The 20,628-nt window shown below is 43.1% G+C and overlaps 1 protein-coding gene across 7 annotated transcripts in view; it reads right to left on the reverse strand.

Annotated features, from left to right (window-relative positions):
• Nucleotides 1-5,521: 5,521 nt before the first annotated feature.
• Nucleotides 5,522-20,628, reverse strand: part of SENP5 (SUMO specific peptidase 5) — a 49,780-nt gene continuing 34,673 nt past the window's right edge. For 5 of the 7 annotated variants that reach the window (XM_078389778.1, XM_020810556.3, XM_072996261.2 and 2 more), the window contains 3 exons: nucleotides 20,238-20,321; nucleotides 14,503-14,553; nucleotides 13,505-14,374 (listed from right to left, as the gene is read on the reverse strand). In XM_078389778.1, coding sequence (XP_078245904.1) covers nucleotides 14,264-14,374; nucleotides 14,503-14,553; nucleotides 20,238-20,321 — 246 coding nt within the window. In that variant the 3' untranslated portion in view covers nucleotides 13,505-14,263. Of the gene's footprint in view, nucleotides 5,647-13,504; nucleotides 14,375-14,502; nucleotides 14,554-20,237; nucleotides 20,322-20,628 lie in introns of those variants that run through there. The other 2 variants (XM_020810559.3, XM_020810558.3) reach the window with 2 other exon arrangements.

Raw genomic sequence — 20,628 nt, forward strand, 5'->3', positions numbered from 1 at the left:
AAAATATATGTGCCAAAACCAATTAAGGCAATCTAACCACCGCTTCAACTCTGGACATTAAGGACTCCGAAGTACAGGTTATATTTGACGGAGGCACATGGCACCTAATAAATAGCAGCTGTCCCTCTTTTCCCAATAAGGTTTGGGTACCTTTTGCCCACAGCCTCCTTTCCTTGGGCTTTCCACGTTTTCACACCATGAGAGGAGGCAGGAAACACCCTGATAACTATGCCGAAAGATTAAAAGGGAGAGTTGTGAGAAGTTGCTTTGATATGCAGTACGATCAGAGAAAATTAAAATATATCTTCAGGCCTGTAGTCATGCTGCTGGACATCTTTCTTGCCTATCCCTCCAAAGGAGGGACAGACAGAACATTAATTCTTATGGGCTGCACTTCACCTCCCTGCCTAATGTACTTATTTTTCTAGAAGAGAATATGGAGACAATTTAATAATTCTTTCAGAGCTCCGAAAGTTACCGTTTGCTACCGCGAAGCATAGCATCCCCTGCAGAATTCCAGGAGCTGTAGTTCAAAACAGTAAAATTTCCGAGCTCTGGAAAATACAAGCATCCTACTCCATTTATTTTTAATTTAATAATGCATTTTCCCTGGCCTATCCCGATTCATGGCTTCTTGCAACAAGTACGAATATATTTAGTATTTGGAACAGAGCAAAGTAGCACATGGATGCCATGTTCCTTGGTGGCATTCTGTCAAGCATAATGCCCTAAGACAGCTCACATCAAAATAACTTACAACACTTTGGGGGCTGGGGAGAACCGGGCTTGTAGAAGTTATTTGATTTGGGTTCCAGCTACAGGTTTGTTTACTGCTGCAATAGGTGTTTGGTGGTTCAGCACTGCATCCTCTCCAGTGGGCGCCCATTCAGAAGCAGCATCCCAGCTTCCCTGCCCTGCCTCCTCTGGGCGCTGCCTCTTGAGTGGGTGCCTGCCAGAGGAGGCGGGGCACTGAACCACTGAACACACCTGTTGCGGTGTTAAACGAACAAGTGGTTTCTGCCCATAGACATATCTTAGAATCACCACCCATGTCCTGCCGAATAGCCAGTTCTGAGAACGATTAACCAGGCAAGTCACTTTCTTAATCTTTGGATACAAGAGGGGCACACAGGAAAAAAACTGCCAGGTTCAGTTCACCTTATATTGTACATATCAAAATAAGCTAGAAACATCTAACCATCTCAGAACTGCGGAGTCCTCTGAATCATCGAGTCCAACCTCTGCCCAGGAGGCACCATGGAGCAGTGGTCCCCAACCTTGGGCCTCCAGATGTGCTTGGACTTTCAACTCCCAGAAATCCTGGCCAAAAGAGGTGGTGGTGAAGGCTTCTGGGAGGTGTAGTCCAAGAACATCTGGAGGCCCAAGGTTGGGGACCAATGCCGTGGGGGACTGAACTCCCATATTTTGGGTCCACGGGCAGAGACCTAAACCACGGAGCTATCCAGGAGTTCTATATAATGAAACCCAATCAGAGAGAGAAACAAGACAGGGGTTGGTCCTGTACTTTTGTCCATTCTGGGGATGGCCTGGGTCATTTATTTTTCCAGCGACCACACGATAGGGCAGCCTGTCTCTGATGTATGCTCACCTGCACGTTTTTGGCTCCCTGTCAGGGGCTATCATTAAGTTTTGGTTTTGTTTGCGGGCTTTTGGGTTTTGAGTTTGGTTTGCTTTTGTACAGTTCGGATTCCTCTGTTTTGATTCGGATCCAGCACATGTGGCTGCTTAAGCCGCTTCCTGGTCTTGGGAAATCGAAAACTTCCTCCCACTCCCTTGTTGAGGAAATGAGAGAAGGAGCAAAAGTTTTTCCAGCTGTCGCCTGGGTGCATTCTTTTAGTGTAGCTGCTAAGCCAAAGGGTCTAGAAACTTACGTTTTTATTTTTGATCATTTTTAAAAAGAGCTGGTTCCCTGTTCGAACCCATGCAGAAACCCATTTATTTCAAGCAAATATTTTTATTTTTTTATTTATTTCCAACATAATCCCAAACCAGGAAAACGTAATGACATGGTTTTCTCAGTGGGAAGGAGGAGCAGCTAATCATGCAAAGCGCTCCACTCTGGAAAACTTCTTCCTCACCCCTCCTCTACCCGCAAAAATAAAGCAGTGCTCTTTGTATATTTAAGACAAAGGCCTGTTTGGTAGATTTGACAGATGGCAAGAGGCTTTCAAAAACAGCCTTGCATATTTCAGGTTTCGTGAGTGAACATACTGGTTGCTAATATGACAGGTTACAAACATCAGAAGATTTTGCTGTTAATTAGCCATTTGACAAATACCACAGCAGAGAATCTCAATTCGAGATTTTTCAGTAGCACACGGGTGACACCTGGTGGCCAAAAGAAGAAGTGAGACGAGACGAGAATAATGTGCCATCAAGTTGATTCCCACTTAACGCTGACCTTTTAAAGGGTTCTGTAGGTGTAAGAGTCCTCAGGGTACTTTATCGCCCCCTTCTTCTGGGGTGTCCTTGGGCCACACAGCTTGCCCAACACCACACGGACAGACTCTCCCCCTGAAAGGCACAGTGGGGGACTGAACACCCAATTCTGACTCTGCATTCATCTCATAAATGTACTAAAGCAGAACCCCTGAATATCTTGTTTGGGGGGGGGGTCTAGATGCTAAGGTACGAGAATGATCACGACCCACATAAGCAACATTTTTCTCTGCTCCCCTATGCGGAGGGTGTCATTCCCACCCAGCTAACTCCCGTTACAGCAGCTCCTCACTGGCCTGCGATCCATTTCTGGGCAGAATTAAATGTGTAGGTACGAACCTATAAAAGCCTTAAATGGATTGGGCCCAAAGCTATCTCAAGGACCGCATCTCCCCTTATGAGCCTCCTCAAGTGTTAAGATCATCAGGAGAGGCCTTTCTCTCAATCTGTGAAGGTGTGTTTGGTGGCGACACAGGTGAGGGCCTTCTCTGTGGCTTTTCCCAGACTTTGGAACTCCCTTCCACTGGAGACCAGGTTGGCTCCATCTTTGCTGTCCTTCCGCAAGTGGGCAAAGACCTTTCTTTTTAGGCAAGCTTTCCCTGAGTGAGTGGCTGACTGAGTGGGGTTTTTTAAATGATCATGCCTTATTGCTTTGAATGTGTTTTGGTGCTGCTTTTTTGTATGGCATTTCTTTGGCCCTTTGAAGTATTTGTATACTCAGTTGTTAGCTTTAATATTGTCTCTTAGCGGCATAAGCCGCCTTGGTTCCTTTTAAGGAGAAAGGCAGGATAAAAATGTTTTACATTAATTAAACCCTTGTAGTTGGGAAGATGTGCTTCAGAATAACCGAAAGCCAGAGCATAAGAACGTGTAGCTAATTGGAACCTCCGTTCAGTCCCATCTGTGGCAAGAAAGGTCAAGTGTGGCATCATGGTTAGTGAGTTGGTCTCACTCTGGATCAGTCACCCTCTCACAACCTTGTCCATCATCTCAGTTCTCATGTGGATAAAATTGGAGAGGACAGCCACGTGTGCCACCTGGAACCCACTGGAGGAACAGTGCAATAGACATTAATTTATTCTATTCTATAGTATAAATGAAAGAGAACGATGCTCCTTAGTTGCTGTACAAAATAGGGGTATCCCTTCTCCTAGGCTAAATACCTTCCGTCTCCTTCTCCCATCTCGGCTCAAGCCCCTTCCCTGCTAAGGAACCAGGAACTGCTGCACACTGAGTCACTCTCATGATTAAATGGCCTTTTCTGCTAGATACGGCATACCAAAGGTACAAACTCCTCTACATATAGAAAAAGGGGTGATTTTCTTGACCTGCATCTGTTACTTTGTAGTGATATTTTTTAAAAGCATGCTGTTGCAATTTTAGAGAACTGCAGCAACTGCTCTTTGAAAAGACAGTCCTGGAGCAGGCCATGAACATACCTAAGAGACAGGTAAGTCACTCCCCCATTGGCTCTAGACACTATCATTAACCCATGATACAGTCCAACAATACCTGGAAGATCACAGGCGGTTTATCTTTAATCTAAGGGGCTGACTTTAAGCTACATTAAAATCCTTGATTTTTTCTGGCTGAAATGACTTCAGCCAGAGAAAGGGCCAGCTAAAGATATGTTGCTGCCTGTAGGAAAGGATGTGACTCTTCCCTGTACAAAAGTGCTTTGACTGGCTGTCAATTTGCACGGTCAGCTCAGATATAGACAGAAGCTACACTGGCTTGAGCATATTGGAACTGTAGTTTTGTTTTGTTATTTAAGAAGGAACTTCCTCCATCCCTTGATGGCTGGAAGCAGCTTCCATTGCAGCAAAAGGAAGCGGGGAAAGGTTGGCCATTCGTAAAACAAGCAGAAGACTTAATTTTAACAGCTGAAGAATTACTGCAAGGAAAGATACTCCATAATTTACTCCATTAGGGGGAGGAAAAGACAGAGTAATGGTTAAATGAAATATAGCACACTATAGAAGGAAGAAAAACCTGCCAAGATCAAATGGCATCTCAATGAATATGTATACCTGCAGGCTACTGCCTTTCTAGAGAAAATCTATTTGATTCCTTTCTCCAAGTCTGATAATGCTAGAGAACAGATAAGATCTTGGGTTCCTCCCCCCCCACCTACCCCCACCCACCCTTCCTTGCATAGAAAACAGCAAAGCCTCACATTATTTGGACAGCAAGATTTCAAAAAGCAGATGCAATCTGTTCAGAGTTGCTATTTTCTCCTCCACGTCTTGCCGTCTTTCAGTTTCATACATAAAACTGTATTTGCATTTGTCTTAACCTTTAAAAAAAACCAAACCACCCTTTTTCCATATCGTCATTGTGAGATTTAAAGAATGAGACTGTCAAGCACTGCACCGATGGAGAATTCAAAGCAGCTGGTGATACATTTATATTTTTTTAGAAGAAAAGAACAAGAAAGCACAAGTCAAAGGCCCAATTTGTCTGTTACATAGTGCAGGCCTCCAAGAACATGCATGGCAGTCTGCCCAGATTTTTAGGGGGGGGGGGAATAACGGGGGCGGGGTGGTACTGGAGTACCTTGTTGGCCAAAATACACAGCCGATGGAATGCATTCAGGTTGGCCCAACATTTATATAGGCCGACGGGAGGGGGTTGGGGATAAAGCTCCTTCCAATCTGGTTATTTTGATTCCACGCTAGCCCAAGAGGTGGGCAATCTCCAGAAATCAGAAGCTGCACCCACTTTTTTGACACCCCCACCCAGTACCCAAAGTCTTTTTCTTACATAAACTGAGTGGGCTCATTTAAAACCGTTAAAAAATCAACCAAACAAACAAACATACAAAAAACACTCTTTGTGACATCTAGTGGCTGCTTTTTTTAAAAAAAGGAATTTTAGGAAGAAACCCCCCCCCAGCATTTCTGAGAGTTGATAAAAACATGGCGAAATGGCCCCCCGCATGCCCACTAGACGGCACAATGGGACTTAGAGCCATGTTTTAAAAAAATATATGGGGTATTCGAGGGTTGAGGATTGCAAGTGTACTGGGGGGAAGCATTTGTGTCCCTAGACGCCATGCATGTACAGTCATTGGAGGACCCCGTTCCAGAGTCCAGCCTAATCCTCTTTCTGATGATTCTGTTGTGAATTCAGCACCTCTGCACCACCGGCATCTTGCATTCCGCTAATCTCAATCACTCTGTCTCCCTACAATAAAAGCAAAAAAGGTGTTTTGTGATCCAGTAAGACTATTACATATGTTACGTATCCTTTGCAGAAGGCTGAGTCGGCAACGGGGGAATGAGGAGAAACACAAGGCGTCTACAGTTACTACCAGCGTGCCGAAAGGTAATCCATGGATAATCCATGGCCCACTTTTGTGCAGATAAAATTTTAATATTTAAGTTATATTTATAGTTATAGGGTGGGTAGCCTCGCTCAATGGTGAAGAACAGCACACTTGGTTCATGTTGCTGACTTATGTTGCTGCATGGCGCTCTGCTATGCATGCTGAGATGACGACAATAAGGTGAACAGAATCACACCCTTGTAGCAAGTATCAAGACGCTTCACCTGAGAAGTATTTTATTTACCGTATTTTCTGTGTATAAGACGCCCCATGTATAAGACGCCCCCACTTTTCTAATCCAAAATTAAGAAAACTAAGCGGGGCTTAGCAAGTGTAGGGGGAAAGGGATAAAAGCCCTGCAGGATCACTTTGATCCCTGCTTTCCCCTCCACTTGTTTTTCTTCTCTCCTCAGCTTGCTTCCGTGTATAAGACGACCCTAAATTTTTAGGCTAAAGATTTTAGACAAAAGTATAGTCTTACACACAGAAAAATACGGTACTTTTGAGAAACAGAAAAGCACTTGTTCTTTAGCGTATCTATTTTATTAGACTGAGGTATTTTTAAATAACTATTTTTAGGAGTTTTTAAACCATTCTCAACATTTTTTGACCACGACCCTAAACACCATATGAAAGAAATATAGGCTGAATCAGGATTATGTAAGTTGTATAAACGAATCACAGAAGGTGGTGTGTGAAGAATTGTTACCAGTCTCTGGCCCCCGTCAAATGTCTCTGGTTGAGAAAGGCTGGTCTAAACCAGAGGTTCCCAACCATGGTTAACCCAGGCATTCTTGGACCGTAACCCCCAGAAACCCTTGCAAGCACAGCTGATAGCGAAGATTTCTGGGAACTGCAGTCCAAGAACATCTGGGTTAGCCAAGGTTTGCAGCTGGTCTAAACCCAACAGAATGGTAGGGGCTGCACCAGTTTGAGCACAGTCCTGCGTCAGGCATCAATATTGTGTGAATTCTGAAAATGTGCACCTGCTAGCATAAACAGGTCTTGTGCTAGTGCATGGATATCACTGGATAAAGTCCCATAACCATACCAAACAGCTTTTAAAAAGTAGGCTTCTAAGCTTTGCACCCGACTCCTGCAAAACCTTCTCAACTTCAATAACAATTATGACTCATACAAGGAGAACAGCATGGATGAGGCCACAGCAGAAGAGGTGCACCAGCATTGCCTTATGCATTGAAACCAGCAGTGCACTGCATATTCTGCAGTTGCCTCCTTCCGATTCATTTCAAGGAATAACCTTTTGGATTTGTGTGCAAAGGAAAGAAATCTGAACCGAATGGCTAGGCAATAAAAATCAGAGTAGAAATCAAGCAGTAGGAAAGTATGTAGTAGTAGAAATCAGGAAACAGGAAGTAGTGCTCCTAAGTAGGAAAATCTCAGGATGCTGGGTTAAAATCAACTCACACCCCAAAGAACAAAGAATCCCTAGTTTCAAAACAAACATCAATATTTTATTGATCAATGTTCTTCACTGTTATTACTATGATTATTACAATTATTACTATTGACTTACCGTATTTTTCGCTCCATAAGACGCACCTTTCCATAAGACGCACCAATTTTTTAGGAGAAGAAAACAGGAAAATATAATCTGTTTTCTTAGCTCCATAAGACGCATAGACTTTCCACACCCCTGTTTTGTGGGAAAAAAGTGAGTCTTATGGTGCAAAAAATACAGTAATTACAACCTTGTTTTCCAGAACCTGTTACCTTGTTATGTGTTAGGACAAATACTACTTCATAGCTGGATCTGTAATCTCATGCAAATCTGTTGCGCTGTTACAGCCCCAAATGGTCTAACTAGACTTTCACAGAGTAATCCTGGAATTACAGAAAGCAAAATCAGAACATTTGGAAACCTTGAGCTCATTTCTTGCCTTTGTAGCTAAAGGGTGGGGTGGATTTAATATGAAAATGCCAACGCCATGTGACAATCACAGGCACTATGGAGGCAGAGTGTTCTAACTTCCCGCATACCCCATCCATTTCCAAGCCCTGTGCTTCTCTTAGACAAGAAAAACTCACCCACCGATAAAGGGATGCACATGATTGACGGAAGGGCACTACACTTCATTTTGCCGAATCTAGAAGGCCAGAAGTTAATGGCCACAGTTTTCTCTGCAAATGATGTAAGCCAAGCCTTTTGAGCAACTGCAGAGATACCACTTGGGGGGAGGGGGATTCTAGAAATCTTTAGCTGGCTGATGGAAACTCACCCATGATTTCCCCAAGGTGGGGCTGCCCAAACTGATGAAAAGAAGATAAGTAACGTAGCGCTAATGAACAAGATGCCCTAGACTATCAGGAAGGATTGACCAGATGGCTCAATTCACCAGTATGTCAGAAGGATGCTGTAAAAGCCAAGGCCCAGGACAAGATTCAAGGAAGGATTTCCATGGATTGTAACCACCGTGGTGCTGAAATCACAAGTCCCTACAAGCACAGATTGAGATAGTTGTGCAGAAAGTGGTTGAGGAAAATGACAGGTCTTTTGTTTCTGGAATCAGAATTCTAGACCTTATGAAGCATATAAGCTTCCATGTATGTAATTAACACTCCTATGAAATCGAGACTACAAATGGGCACAAATTGAAAAAAGAATTGCAAAATTCATCAAAAATCACTGATTCGTCAAATTGTATTATACAAATCAAGGCCCCCGCCGAATACGAATCAATTAATTTCTAGCGATTTTTCATTTGTCAATTCATTGGGCTATAAAACCATCCCCAGGAACCTAGAAACACCAAAATTGCAAAGAGGCGTCCTCTGACTGTCCTCAACAATCTCCTCCAAATTTGGTGAAGATTGGGTTTCGGATGTCCGAGTTATACACTCACAAAGACTCCCCCCCCCCAAGGAAAGTTCACCCCAGACATCAAAATCACAATAAGCTTCCCATGACTCTTTTCTACAATATCTCCTAATTTGATGAAGACTGGGCTCCCCCAAGCTAGCTGTAAAAGAGCACTTTCCTGGGGAGGAACCACATTATGGGTGTATAACTTGGATGTCTGAAACCCAATTTTCACCAAACATGGAGGGATTGTAGAGAAGAGTCAGGGAAGGATTCTCTGTGATTATGGTGTCTCTAGGTGCTGGGGTGGAACTTTCCTGGGCGGGCTCTTTGTGGGTATATTAACTCAGACATCCAAAACCCAAACTTCACCAAGCTTGCAGGGCTTGTAAAGGAGAGTCAGAGGGAGCTTCCCTGTGATTTTGGTGTTTCTAGGTGCTTGGGCGCGGGGGGGGGGGTATAGGGTTTTAAAGGCAAAAATGAATTGATGAATCCATTTGTCAATTCGTCAGAAAAAAAATTCATAAATTCGTAACTCATGATTTGTCAACCTTAATGAATCACGAATCTAAATGAATCACCATTTTTCTGATTCACACCCATCTGTAATCCAGACATTAGTGAGGTAGCCAAATAAATTTAAGGGGACTAGAGTGCTTCAAGGCTTAATCTGCATAACTGATATCTGTTGATAGAGAGAAATAACATCACTTCTCTGGTAGAGACTGCAATTTTCCTGGAATAATCATGCTTCTGTTAACTGTATATACATACATTATTAAAGCATAAAATGCCAATTCCTTTTTTTAAAAAAAACCTGAAGCCACAGATAGCAAAGGTAAAAAGTGAATGTGGTATGTGAATTGCTAGCCCACTCAAATAAAATAAAGATGGGAGGGAATCAAGATCCCATGTTCCAGTAATTGCTAAAAACAGTATTTAGCAAAAGAACTCTGTACAGCCCAGATATCTGATCCAAAAATCTTGGGAGGTTGCCCACTGCCTTCCTGCACAACTCCTTGTTCTATCCCTCACTCCTTCTCGGAGTGACTAGATGATCACTGTTTCCCTATCACTGCAGAAAAAAAAATAGCACACCAGATAATGCAAAGCAGCAGCTTCTGGAGAAACAAAGGGACATAGGATACTCTGACAGCTATTTACTTCTAAAATATATACCCTTCACAATGTATGCATAAGTGTGTCACCCATTTCTCTTGCGCCCCTAAATGCAGGGGAGCACCTTAGTCTTCAATACAGTGGTGCCTCGCATAGCCATCACTCCGCTTAGCAAAGAAATCGCTTTGTGATGGACTTTTTGCCATCGCAAAAGCGATCGCTTTGCGATGGTCCCTATGGGCTATTTTCGCTTTGCGATGATCGCAAGGAAGCGATCATCACAAAGCACCCATTTTCAGCCAGCTGATCGGCGGTTTCAAAATGGCCACCGGGCAAACAAAATGGCCGTCTGCTGTGTTTAGGGACGGATTCCTTGCTTTAGAGGTGCTGAAAATGGCGGCGCTATGGAGGATCTTCGCTTAAAGGTGAGCTTTAAGCCCATAGGAACGCATTGAAGGTTTCAATGCGTTTCTATGGGCTTTTTTATTTTGCTTAGCGATGTTATCGCTTAGCAGCGATTTTTTCTGCATGCATTAACATCGCTAAGCGAGGCACCACTGTATTTGAGAAATATTGTTCTAACATACCACTGTGCTCCATATCTTGGGGCTCTGATGCAAAATAGCTGATGAGGTGGTAAAACTAGTAAGATCCAAGAAAACAAATTTCAGAGTTCAGGCAAGACCAAATACCCATTCATAATTATTGAAACAATCCCCCCCTGTACTGAGAGATGTCAGGGACATATGTCCTAACCTACTACTGTCACTGTGCTAATTTTGTATATCCTACAGATTTTCTTAATTAAGAAACATTTAAATATGCCATCTCTCTAGTGGCAATATGAAGCTATATAGTCCAGACACAGGATTACTAACATTTAATGTAAACTAGGGAACAAAAGTAAGCAATGAGTAACATAACAGAGTGCCTTGTGGTCCAGCTGACCATCGTCACAGCCTAAAAGCCAAACTGGTACTAGAAGTGAACAAAATGAAAGTGAAACCCAGGAGCTGGTTGATGGAATTCTCCATGAACCAGGAAGAGTCCAGTCTGTGTCCTGTTCCCTCCCCAACCATCACTAGATTAAGACAAAACTGTGTGATTAGGAACAACATTCAGCTGGTAGAATTTGAACCCTACATAAAAGTCTATTTAGAGGCTGAGATCATTTAAACTCAGTGAGAGTTAAAAGACTGATAAATACACTTTACAAGTCTTTGGTGGCTTGCAGTTCAACCTGCCCTGATCCGTAATTACCAGAAGCAGAACAAAATCTGTAATTTCTAATGTTTGGCATATGAAAACATGCACAGTTGCACAGTAAATGTCACTGCAGATAGTCACCTGAAAGCACTCCAGTTTCTTTTAGTACAAACTTTGACCTGGCTGGGAACATATCCCCACTAGATTATTTACTGCCTGCCACTTATGTTCAGCCTGAACTAACTCAAAGGGGTTGTTGTAAGGATGGGGGAGCGGGAAAATGACACCACACAGTATTTGGTAGCCCTTGCTCATTGGAGGATATAACTTTTTTTTAAAAAAATGCAAACATGTAGGGTCCCAGACATTGCTGAATTTCAAAGGGAAGAGCAGGACTTTGTCAAGAAAAATGCAAGCCTTTAGCTCCAACCTCTGGGGATCTACATAGACTGCAGCACACAAATTCAAGCGATGACATTCAAGGCCAAGATTCTTCGAGACTGCTGCTTGCAAAACCCATTAATCTTCAGCACAATCAAACACAGCTCATCTTTTACTGCTGATGGCCATTACACACAAACAGCAATTACTGTTCCTGGCAAGAGAACCAGTTGCCTCTTTACGGGTTTGTATTTTAATCATCCGGTCTCTTAGCACTCATCCTCTGAAAGAAATATTTAACACAGGCTCACTATTTTCCCCTCCAAGACACAAAGCAGTTGGTTTTCTTTTTAAAAAAGCAACAACAAAAAACTAGGAATGTAATAAAGACAAGGATGTTACTAGTCCAAGGTTTCATGACAAATCGCTTGAAGGCAGTGTAGGCAAATCTATACATCTATCTTTCCCATTTTACCAGAGGTTTGACAGCCTTGTGCATATGAGCAGGTAACAAGCAAAGAATAGGAAACTAGGTACATATATACATTATTAACTGCTTGCAAAGGAATCTAACAGGTTCTCCGGTTTCTCCAAGATTTTGAGACTCAGTGGCATAACTCCTGGACATTGCACTCTAAAGCAAAATCCCACTAAATTGAATGGATCTTACTCCCTAGTAAACGGGTGCAGAATTGCAGCAGAAACAAAAACATGGCTGCCAGTCATCGTGGTACTGTAGCCATCTGGAAGGTAAACAATGATCTAACTTTGTTGGCACGGACAGCATCAACGTCAAAGAATCCTGTGCTAAGAAGGAGCCCTTTGCGCAATGAGACTTTCCACTGCAGCAAGGAGCACGTATGCTTCCAGACCAATGTACGATATAAAACCTATTCTCTGAGGGTGTGGAATTGGTAAAACCTATCCTTACTTACCTTGAAAGCCCTATTCGGGTTTGCTATAGCCGGTTCTGGCTTGACAGCAAAGAACAACCAAGGGCTTCTACACAGAACTTACAGGATTTCTCAGCAAACAACCTGAATGCCAGAAAAGAGGCCACTGGTCTGGATCAGCTTCTCAAAGGTAAGTCCTTCTGGATGCTATGGTCCCGTCTCACTTGGGGTTGATTGGAAATGGAGTGCAAAAAGCATCCAGAGGGACTGGAGGTGGGAAAGGCTGCTACAGGTGATGCTGGTATGCAGGATGAATCACTCCTTTTCAAATGCCCTATCAACGTCCATGCCAAACACCAATTTTCTATGAATATTCTGCCAGAAGGCTTCATAATAAGGACAGCTACCTGGCTGGAGAGCTCAATTAATTGGGTATCTGGCTGCAGAGCCAGAGGCTGGGAATTCAATTCTCCACTGTGCATCTCAGAAAAGCCAGCTTGCCTGGTCTTGGGCACGCTACACTATCCCAGGGCGCCTGCAAAAGAAGGCAATGGTAAACTACTGGAATAGAGTCTATAAAGGAAATCCTAAAAAGGTTGCCATAAGTAAGAACTGACTTGATGGCACGCAACCATTATTACCAATGCAAAGAGAAAGAAAGCAATTTGGTGGAAAATGTATGGTCCTATAAATCGACCTTCTATGTAACACACACAACAGAAGCTGTGTTACTAGACTTCTTCGTATCTCCGTCTTTCTTTCTCGCTCTATCTTAAAACACACACACATACACAATGGGTTTTACATGTACTGCCAATACAGCTGCCAACACACAATCTCATTATCCATGTCTAAGGACGTAACTTGACAGCTCTTTGATTCCTGGAAAAATCTGAACAGATGATCACACATTCTACCTTATGCAAAGTAACTTTATCTACATTTTGCAAGGTTTTGCTTCCAAGCACACAGCATTTCACCCGGGAGAAGTGGCAACGGTGGTCCTAAGCTGGGGGATGAGCAAACGATACAAACAAGAGGCAGGAGTTCCGCAGAAACACACAGTGAGCACCCAAGATTCTCTGAGACCCAGAAACTTGGGAAATTTAAAATAAATGCTGTAGATAAAGAGTTGTTCTCATGACCCTGTTGCCGACATTGTAAACACATAAGCACAAGGGCAAATGCAAAGGAGAAGAAAGAAAGCAGAGGAAATCAGAGAAGCTCAGTAGATCCAGCTTTGGCCTACCAATCACCCTGAGAACAAGATCATAGAAAACGCCTATGAGCGACACCAACAGGACGAGCATCTCCATATTTTTATTAGCACTAAAAAGTCTGTTGTACAAGGGATTGCTTTTGAATCGTAGGAACATGGTGATCTAGTAGCTATTTGATAGAAGAGTTTTCTTTTTAAGAAACTGCAATGACCAACTTCAGCTGATATCACAAACTTAAGTAATACAGGCTATTTTCCATCACATCCGTCCTTCAAATTTAATGGAAACTGGGAACAAAAGAGAGGGGAGAAGAAATAATCCTCTTTTTTGAAAGAAAAAAAAAAGAAAAATGGGATCTTGCTGCTCTTGTTATGGCATGGGGGAATTTCTTTGTACATTCAAAGCATTATTGCATCAGAAAAATGGATCATGCACATTTTTTGTTTTCAGACAAAAAAGAAGTTTAACCTGTATTATTCTCATCATTGCTAGCTACATTTCAAAGGTGCACCAATTCTACAGTTTTATACTTCTCTCTTTTAGTCGCATGCTTTGCCTATGCGCATGCGGTAAGATAATAAATATTAAATACAGGAAAGAACATTAGGAAAAGAAAAAAAAGAACAACTGACATTGGGAATATTTTGCGGCAAGTACGCCGGTTAGGGAGCACATCAGAAAAAAGGTTGAGGTAATTATGTTGGCCACAACGCTCTGCCAAATTGTTTGAAATTCACGGAAGTTTTTCAGAAAATTCAAGTACACAAATACCAGCTGGGGCTCTTCAAAAAATGCCAGAAGCCATGGCTTCCCCACCCACCCTTTTCCTTGTTTCTTAGTCCATCAGTCGGCATTCACACAGCTCCTTGTAAATCCTTTTTCGCACTCGAGGCATGTCTTCCTGGGAGAACTGAAAAGGCTGGTCTAAGGCGAGGCACTTGCAGTACTGCGGGAGAAAACAGAAAAGAGAGAGGGCCAGGTTTTAGGAATGTAGACCAGAAGCCTAGTGAAAACAGATTCCAAAGGAAGGGGAAAGATTTATTTATTTATTTATTTTTAAAGTTATATACTTACCTGGAGCACGAAAACTCCACAGTCACTGTCATTTTTCTGTTGTGGAATGCACTAGAAAGAGAACAATGACATGGAAAAAAGGAAAGGATGTGAGATCATCAGTATAAGCCAAGAACATACAAAGCTGCATTATACAAGACCTATGGGTAAGAACAGTCAGCCCGTGGCCTAATCTAGCTTAGTTCTCACACCATTTAAAAGGCAAAAAAAACTGTGAGGGGGAAAAAGAGGGAAAGTACCTAGGATATAGAGACGAGAGAGAGAGAGAGAGAGAGAGAGAGAGAGAGAGAGAGAGAGAGGCTGACTATATCTGAAAAAAAAAAACTTGATCACTGTTGGCATATCTCATTTATGCACAGATCAGTGGTTCCCAACCTTTTCTGAGTCACAACCCTGTAAGCTTGCAGGATACTTTTTTCCCCCTCCTCCTTCTCTCTGCTTCTTCCCCTGGTGTCACGAGTCACCCCATCTCCCCTGTCCAGGGGTTCTCCAGTTCTATCCATTCCCACCTTTCAAGGTAAGACCTTCTCCACTTTCTCCTGGCTTTCTATCAACCCCCTCCTTATAGAAGTCTCTCCCTGTTGCTCCCGCCTCCTCAATCACTATCTTCTCTTCTGCCTTTTCCTCCAATTTTGAATTGGGCCAACTTCTCCCAGCTGCATAGGGTTCCCCCCCCTGCTCTCCACCTTGGGGGTCCTGTTTCTCCACTTGGTCCCCCTTTTTTCCAAGGCAGAGGGGACAGTATGCTTGTGGGAGGAGGCTTCCTCGTGCCACCTTTCTCCCAGACACCCCCCTTTTTAAATAGCCAATTAATCTTCATCACATTTGCATGAAAAGGTATTTTTAATGGGGTAACGCCAACCCTTCTCAGACAGTCGAGGCTTCTTTCTCCTCCAAAGGGGCTTGTTTCTCATACAGACACATACACCCCAACTTTAACATTTCAGGCCAAAAGGTTAATGAAGAAATTATTTAACAAGGGCCCCTACACATATACAGCAACTCATGAACCCCCCCATAAAACAGTTCGTGACTGTCTTGGGAATTACGACCCCCAGGTTGGAAAACACTTTTATAGATTAAAAAAAAAAAAGCACTTCTGCCTATTGACAGGTGGTTTATATTTGTCTTTTGAACCTAAGAATATATGTCTTCTTCCTACAGTAATGACACACAGGATCTAACCATAACACTCAGTTATGTTCCAAATCACAGAACCACCACTCCATTGCTTCCATTAAAATGACTGGCTTGCAGTTTTCAAATCCAGATGACCCCAGGGAGGAGAGGTTCTCTTTAGGATCCCAGACAAGATCCTTCCCCAGTCTCACCCAGACGACCAAGGATATTCTGTGTGCAAAGCGGGTGTGCTCTCTCACTGACCTACAGACCCCTCGAGCATTCCTCATTACTATCTATTTTACCAACACACACCTGGTACAGAAGTTGCTGAGGCTCAGAAAAGGAATACTGGTGGAGAATCTCTACCAGCTCTTTCCCTGACATTTGAAGGAATGCCTGGCCCGCCAATCCTCTAAGCGCCAGGGGACCACAAACTCACTGGCAGAGCACTTGGACGCAGGTTCAATGCCAGTCATCTCCAGTTGAAAGGATCTCTCGTCTGTAAAGCCCAGGAGGGCTTTGCTGCCAGAACAGATGGGAGATGCTGCCAGACCAATTCTTTATAGATTTTACATCCACCTTATTTTTAGACTCCAATGTTTTAAACTCAGTTCGTGAACTGCCTAGGGATTTTGTAGATGAGAATATAAACCTATTATAGATATACCCAACAAATATACAAGTTCAGTGTTTCCTCTGTGCTCAGGGCAAGGATGATTGTCAAACTAATTCCTACTCTATTTGCCTCTGCCAGTCAGACTTGGGTGAAGAGCCCCAACCCTATGCTTGATGGTTTGCCAGAATGATCCAGAGTTTAAAAAAGAGAGAATAAAGTTCCTTTTATCTACATGCTTCTCTGTAGTTTTTCATTTTACTGTTTAATTCAGATCCAGAATGATCTAGCAACTAAATAAAGATAGAGAGCAGCCAACATTGCACTAGTCATTAAGAAATGAAAAGCAATTTAGTTCCAGTGTCAATAAAAGAATGCTGCGGTACTAACACAACCAACTATGAATTCAAGGCTGAATGAGTGGAATGTACATCCCACTCACCAACTAGATACCCATTCAGGGGCACCATTTCACTTTAAATTTAACTTGGAAAAGAAAATCATTTTTTAAAAAAGAGAAACTGCCCCACGTTAAAGTAGCGTATTTCAGGTGAACTATTCCTCTGAAGTAGTCGAGGCTGGAAGCTGTTGTGACACATCACACACTGCATAAGGGCTTTGTACTCAAAAAACCTGCTCAGATCCTTCTATGGATCTGGCCAAGTAATTTAACACAAATACATATTTTATAATAGAAAACAAATTACATCCCAACTTCAATACCAAATTTTTAACAACCTTGGCAGGATAGTTTCTTCTCAATTATTTTAAGTAAATATTTGAACACCGCTATCTGCTTTACACAGCAACCATTTATTTCAAGCCTGTACGCAAGTGCATGAGCGCACACACGCACACAAGCCAAAACGTGCCAATTCAGAGAAACATTTATTTCATGGTTCCCTCCTATGGAATACAGATTCTTGCAGCTCATCGCTTTTAACACATTCATAATGATACAAAGGCATTCTATGGTCAGTAGATTGCAATGAAGTATGCAACACTTACTGGCCTATTTGCATCTGTGTTAAGAATTAAGGACTGGGAGGAAATGGAATTTTTACTCATCTGTTTTATGAGCACCATGAAGTTTTTTTTAACCCATGGTAATGAAAACAAGGAGAAAAGTTCAGGTTAAAACTAAGGCCTGTTTAGTGCAACATCCTCTGGGACAAGAAGATGTCATTGATGAAATGTCATTTGCTTTCAATTATAAAATGAATGTGTTAAATGTAGCGTTCTCAATTAGAATGACCACACAGAAACCCAAGGGAAGCCTATAATCAGACATGTAAGTACAACAGAACTCTCACTTTCATGTTACCCAAGAGTAGGTAGGCTAATTCTAAAGCCTTCAGTCTCGAGAGATGATGGGAATGTGCTCTGTATGGAGGACTTGGAACAGCATCTAGTGTGGCTGAGAAAGCCAATTCGAGAGTGACAATCCCTTCCACACTGTCCCCTGTCCAGCTCCCTGATTTTGGGACTGCCTCTTTGCCTCGGCCTGCTGGACAAGGGCCTCTTCAAATTGGGAGAGGCCATGATGCACCACCTGCCTCCAGGCTGAACGCTCAGAGGTCAAGGTCTCCCATCTGTTGAGGTCCATTCCTGAGACCTTCAGATCCCACTTGCAGATCTCCTTGTATCACAGCTGTGGTCTCCCTCTGGGGCGCTTTCCCTGCACTCATTCTCCATACAGGAGATCTTCTGGAATCCGACCGTCAGCCATTCTCGTGACATGCCCAAGGCAACATAGACATCACTGTTTCAGTAATGTATATATGTTAAGAATTCCAGCCTTTCTAGGAATACTCTATTTGGAATTTTATCCTGCCAGGTGATACCAAAAATGTGTTGGAGACAACGCATATGGAAGATGTTCAACCTCCTCTCCTGCCGTGCACAAAGGGTCCAGGACTCACTGCAGTACAGGAGTGTGCTCAGGACACAGGCTCTATAGACCTGGATCTTTGTGTATACCATCGGCTTCTTATTGAGCCATACTCTCTTTGTGAGCCTAGCTGCTTTGCCAATGCGCTGCCCGCTGAGTTTGGGACAGGTGCCCATGAGACCTAAGTAGCCAATTCAACATCATAGCTTCAGTTGCTCTGTCGTGGTCACAACATACAGAGGTTGTGGCATGGGTATCAGTCATGATGGATCTGTATGCCCTCAAGTAGCAGCATCAATACACCTTTAGATACCAACATGAATGGGAAGGTACACTTGCCTTCCTACCCTCCTTATGGCTTTTGCCTGGATGCTGATCACCCCTGTGGAAGTGGAATGCTTGAATACCTGTGGTTAGAAGCAGCCTGGCTCCTTCTTAAGTGCTCCAGGTAGCTGGGCTTCGATGAGGAGGACGACTCTGGCACCAGAGTGGCATATTTCTACGCTACTCTGGTGCCAGCTCTCTAGCAAACAATGCTCATGTCTGCTATATCAGACATCAAGCTGAAGAGAGACTGATAGGCGGAGAAAGTGTACTTTCCAGAGCACTGGATCCTAGAAAGCTGACTGTTGGCCATTTTAATACTATACAGCAGCAAGACTACGTCCACAACCAAACACTTTTTCAAGAAACTTCCACCCACTCAACAAACATACCTGTCCTGATTATTTGGCATCTCCCTGCAAAAAGGGTCAGGACTGAAAGCCATTTCACTTGGTTGCATCTGAAGTTCTCTCCAACAGTTTTTCTGGGATGTATGCTATCTGACTCCCACTCTACACCCCTCCAGAAGAAATGAAGGCCTCTCTTATCTATGAAAGCTCTGACTCCCCTCGAAAATGAGTTATATAAACAGCTGAAGATAACACCCTAACCTGGATAGCAGGCTTCCAGCTCCAATCTATCAGAGCCACAAGACTCTGGGGATGGAGAGAATTCTGTCTCTGAAAGAAACAACTAGCAAAACGTCCAGCATGCCAGACTTTAACTGCTAGTTGCCTTGGCCTCCTGAATTCATTCCCCCTTAAATTCCTCCATGATCGGTCCTGTACCCACAGGCAAAACCACTGCTGCATTTAAACCTCTTAGAGTTCTATTACAAAAAACCTGTCCTTGACAGGACAAGAACCATAGAATTGTGAAGTTAGAAGGGTCCTATAAGGCCATCAAGTCCAACCCCCTGCTCGATGCAGGAATACAATCTTGAATTTACCACTGGGAGCCAAGTCAACTACAAAGACAATCGTGCTGACAGTCCAAATGCTTCGGGATGATACAGATCATTTGGAGCCATTTCAAATGGGCCATGGGACTGAGATGGCCTACCTCAGGGATGAAGAAAGCCTTACTTTGCTTGTTTTCCTAAGCTCTTCGCTGCTTGTTGTACCACTGAATGTGGGATCCTCCTGGATTACATGGTTGGGGTGGATACTGGGGTCACCGTGTCCCATTGCTCCCAACCCTTCTAAGGGCATACCCAAAAATGGTGCTGGGTAGCACTGCTTGACACCCTGGTATTCGGTATATGTTGGCCCACAGAGTGCTAACCTATCGCAAACAGATGCTGTGGAAGCTGCAGGGCAACATACACTCCTGTTCCTTGCTGGGAGTCCCAACAGGGTCAGAGGTGACTCGTCTCTGCCACAGCAGCTGGGACCGCAAAGAGGGAGAATAAGAGGTCAGAAAGAGAAGAATGGGCGATACAGAAACAAAAGAGATAGCCTTGCCTAGTTTTGGCTCTAGACCCATCCAGCACCAGCATGAGGCCCTCATTAGAACATCATCTGACCTAGCAAGAAGAGGAACAATTTGTTTTGTGGCTTATTACTCCTCTTAAGATGACATGCAGAGAGAGGGAGCACGCCTATGGGATAATCCAGGCCAAGAACTAACTTGAGGTCCATCTACTTCACGTAAAGGTCACGTCTCTCAAAAGACTCTAATGACTTCCTAGGAAAAAAGGTTGGAGATCACTGGCCTGCAATAACATATTAACATAATTCCATGTTACTTTACAAAACCAGTATTCTGCCCAATGGACATCCTTACCTTTGTAACAGCAGTCTGCCAACCCTGAAGGAAATCCGGATGATTCTTTTCTCTAGCTTCCGTGAGCAAGTATTTCCGTATATTCTTTTAAGAAAAAGTGGGGAAAGGAATATGATTCAAAGTTGTTCAGACTCCTCTAGACAAGCCTGTTTCTTTGGAGAAGATGCTTCTTGACACCCAGCAGCATACAGGCAAAAATGGTTTGGTTTATATATTTTTAGAAAAAAAAATCTCAGCATATAATCCTCTGTCTGCAGCAGGGACTAGGGAAACATCAGTTCACAAAGCATGCTGAGTGTAGGACCTGAGGAAGTCACTAATTCTTGACCTGACATACTCAATGAGTTCATTATATCTTGGCAACAATCTTGAATACATTGCCCTGAGATAT

The sequence above is a fragment of the Pogona vitticeps genome, chromosome 3 (genome assembly GCF_051106095.1).
Source record: "Pogona vitticeps strain Pit_001003342236 chromosome 3, PviZW2.1, whole genome shotgun sequence".
Lineage (NCBI taxonomy): Eukaryota > Metazoa > Chordata > Lepidosauria > Squamata > Agamidae > Pogona > Pogona vitticeps.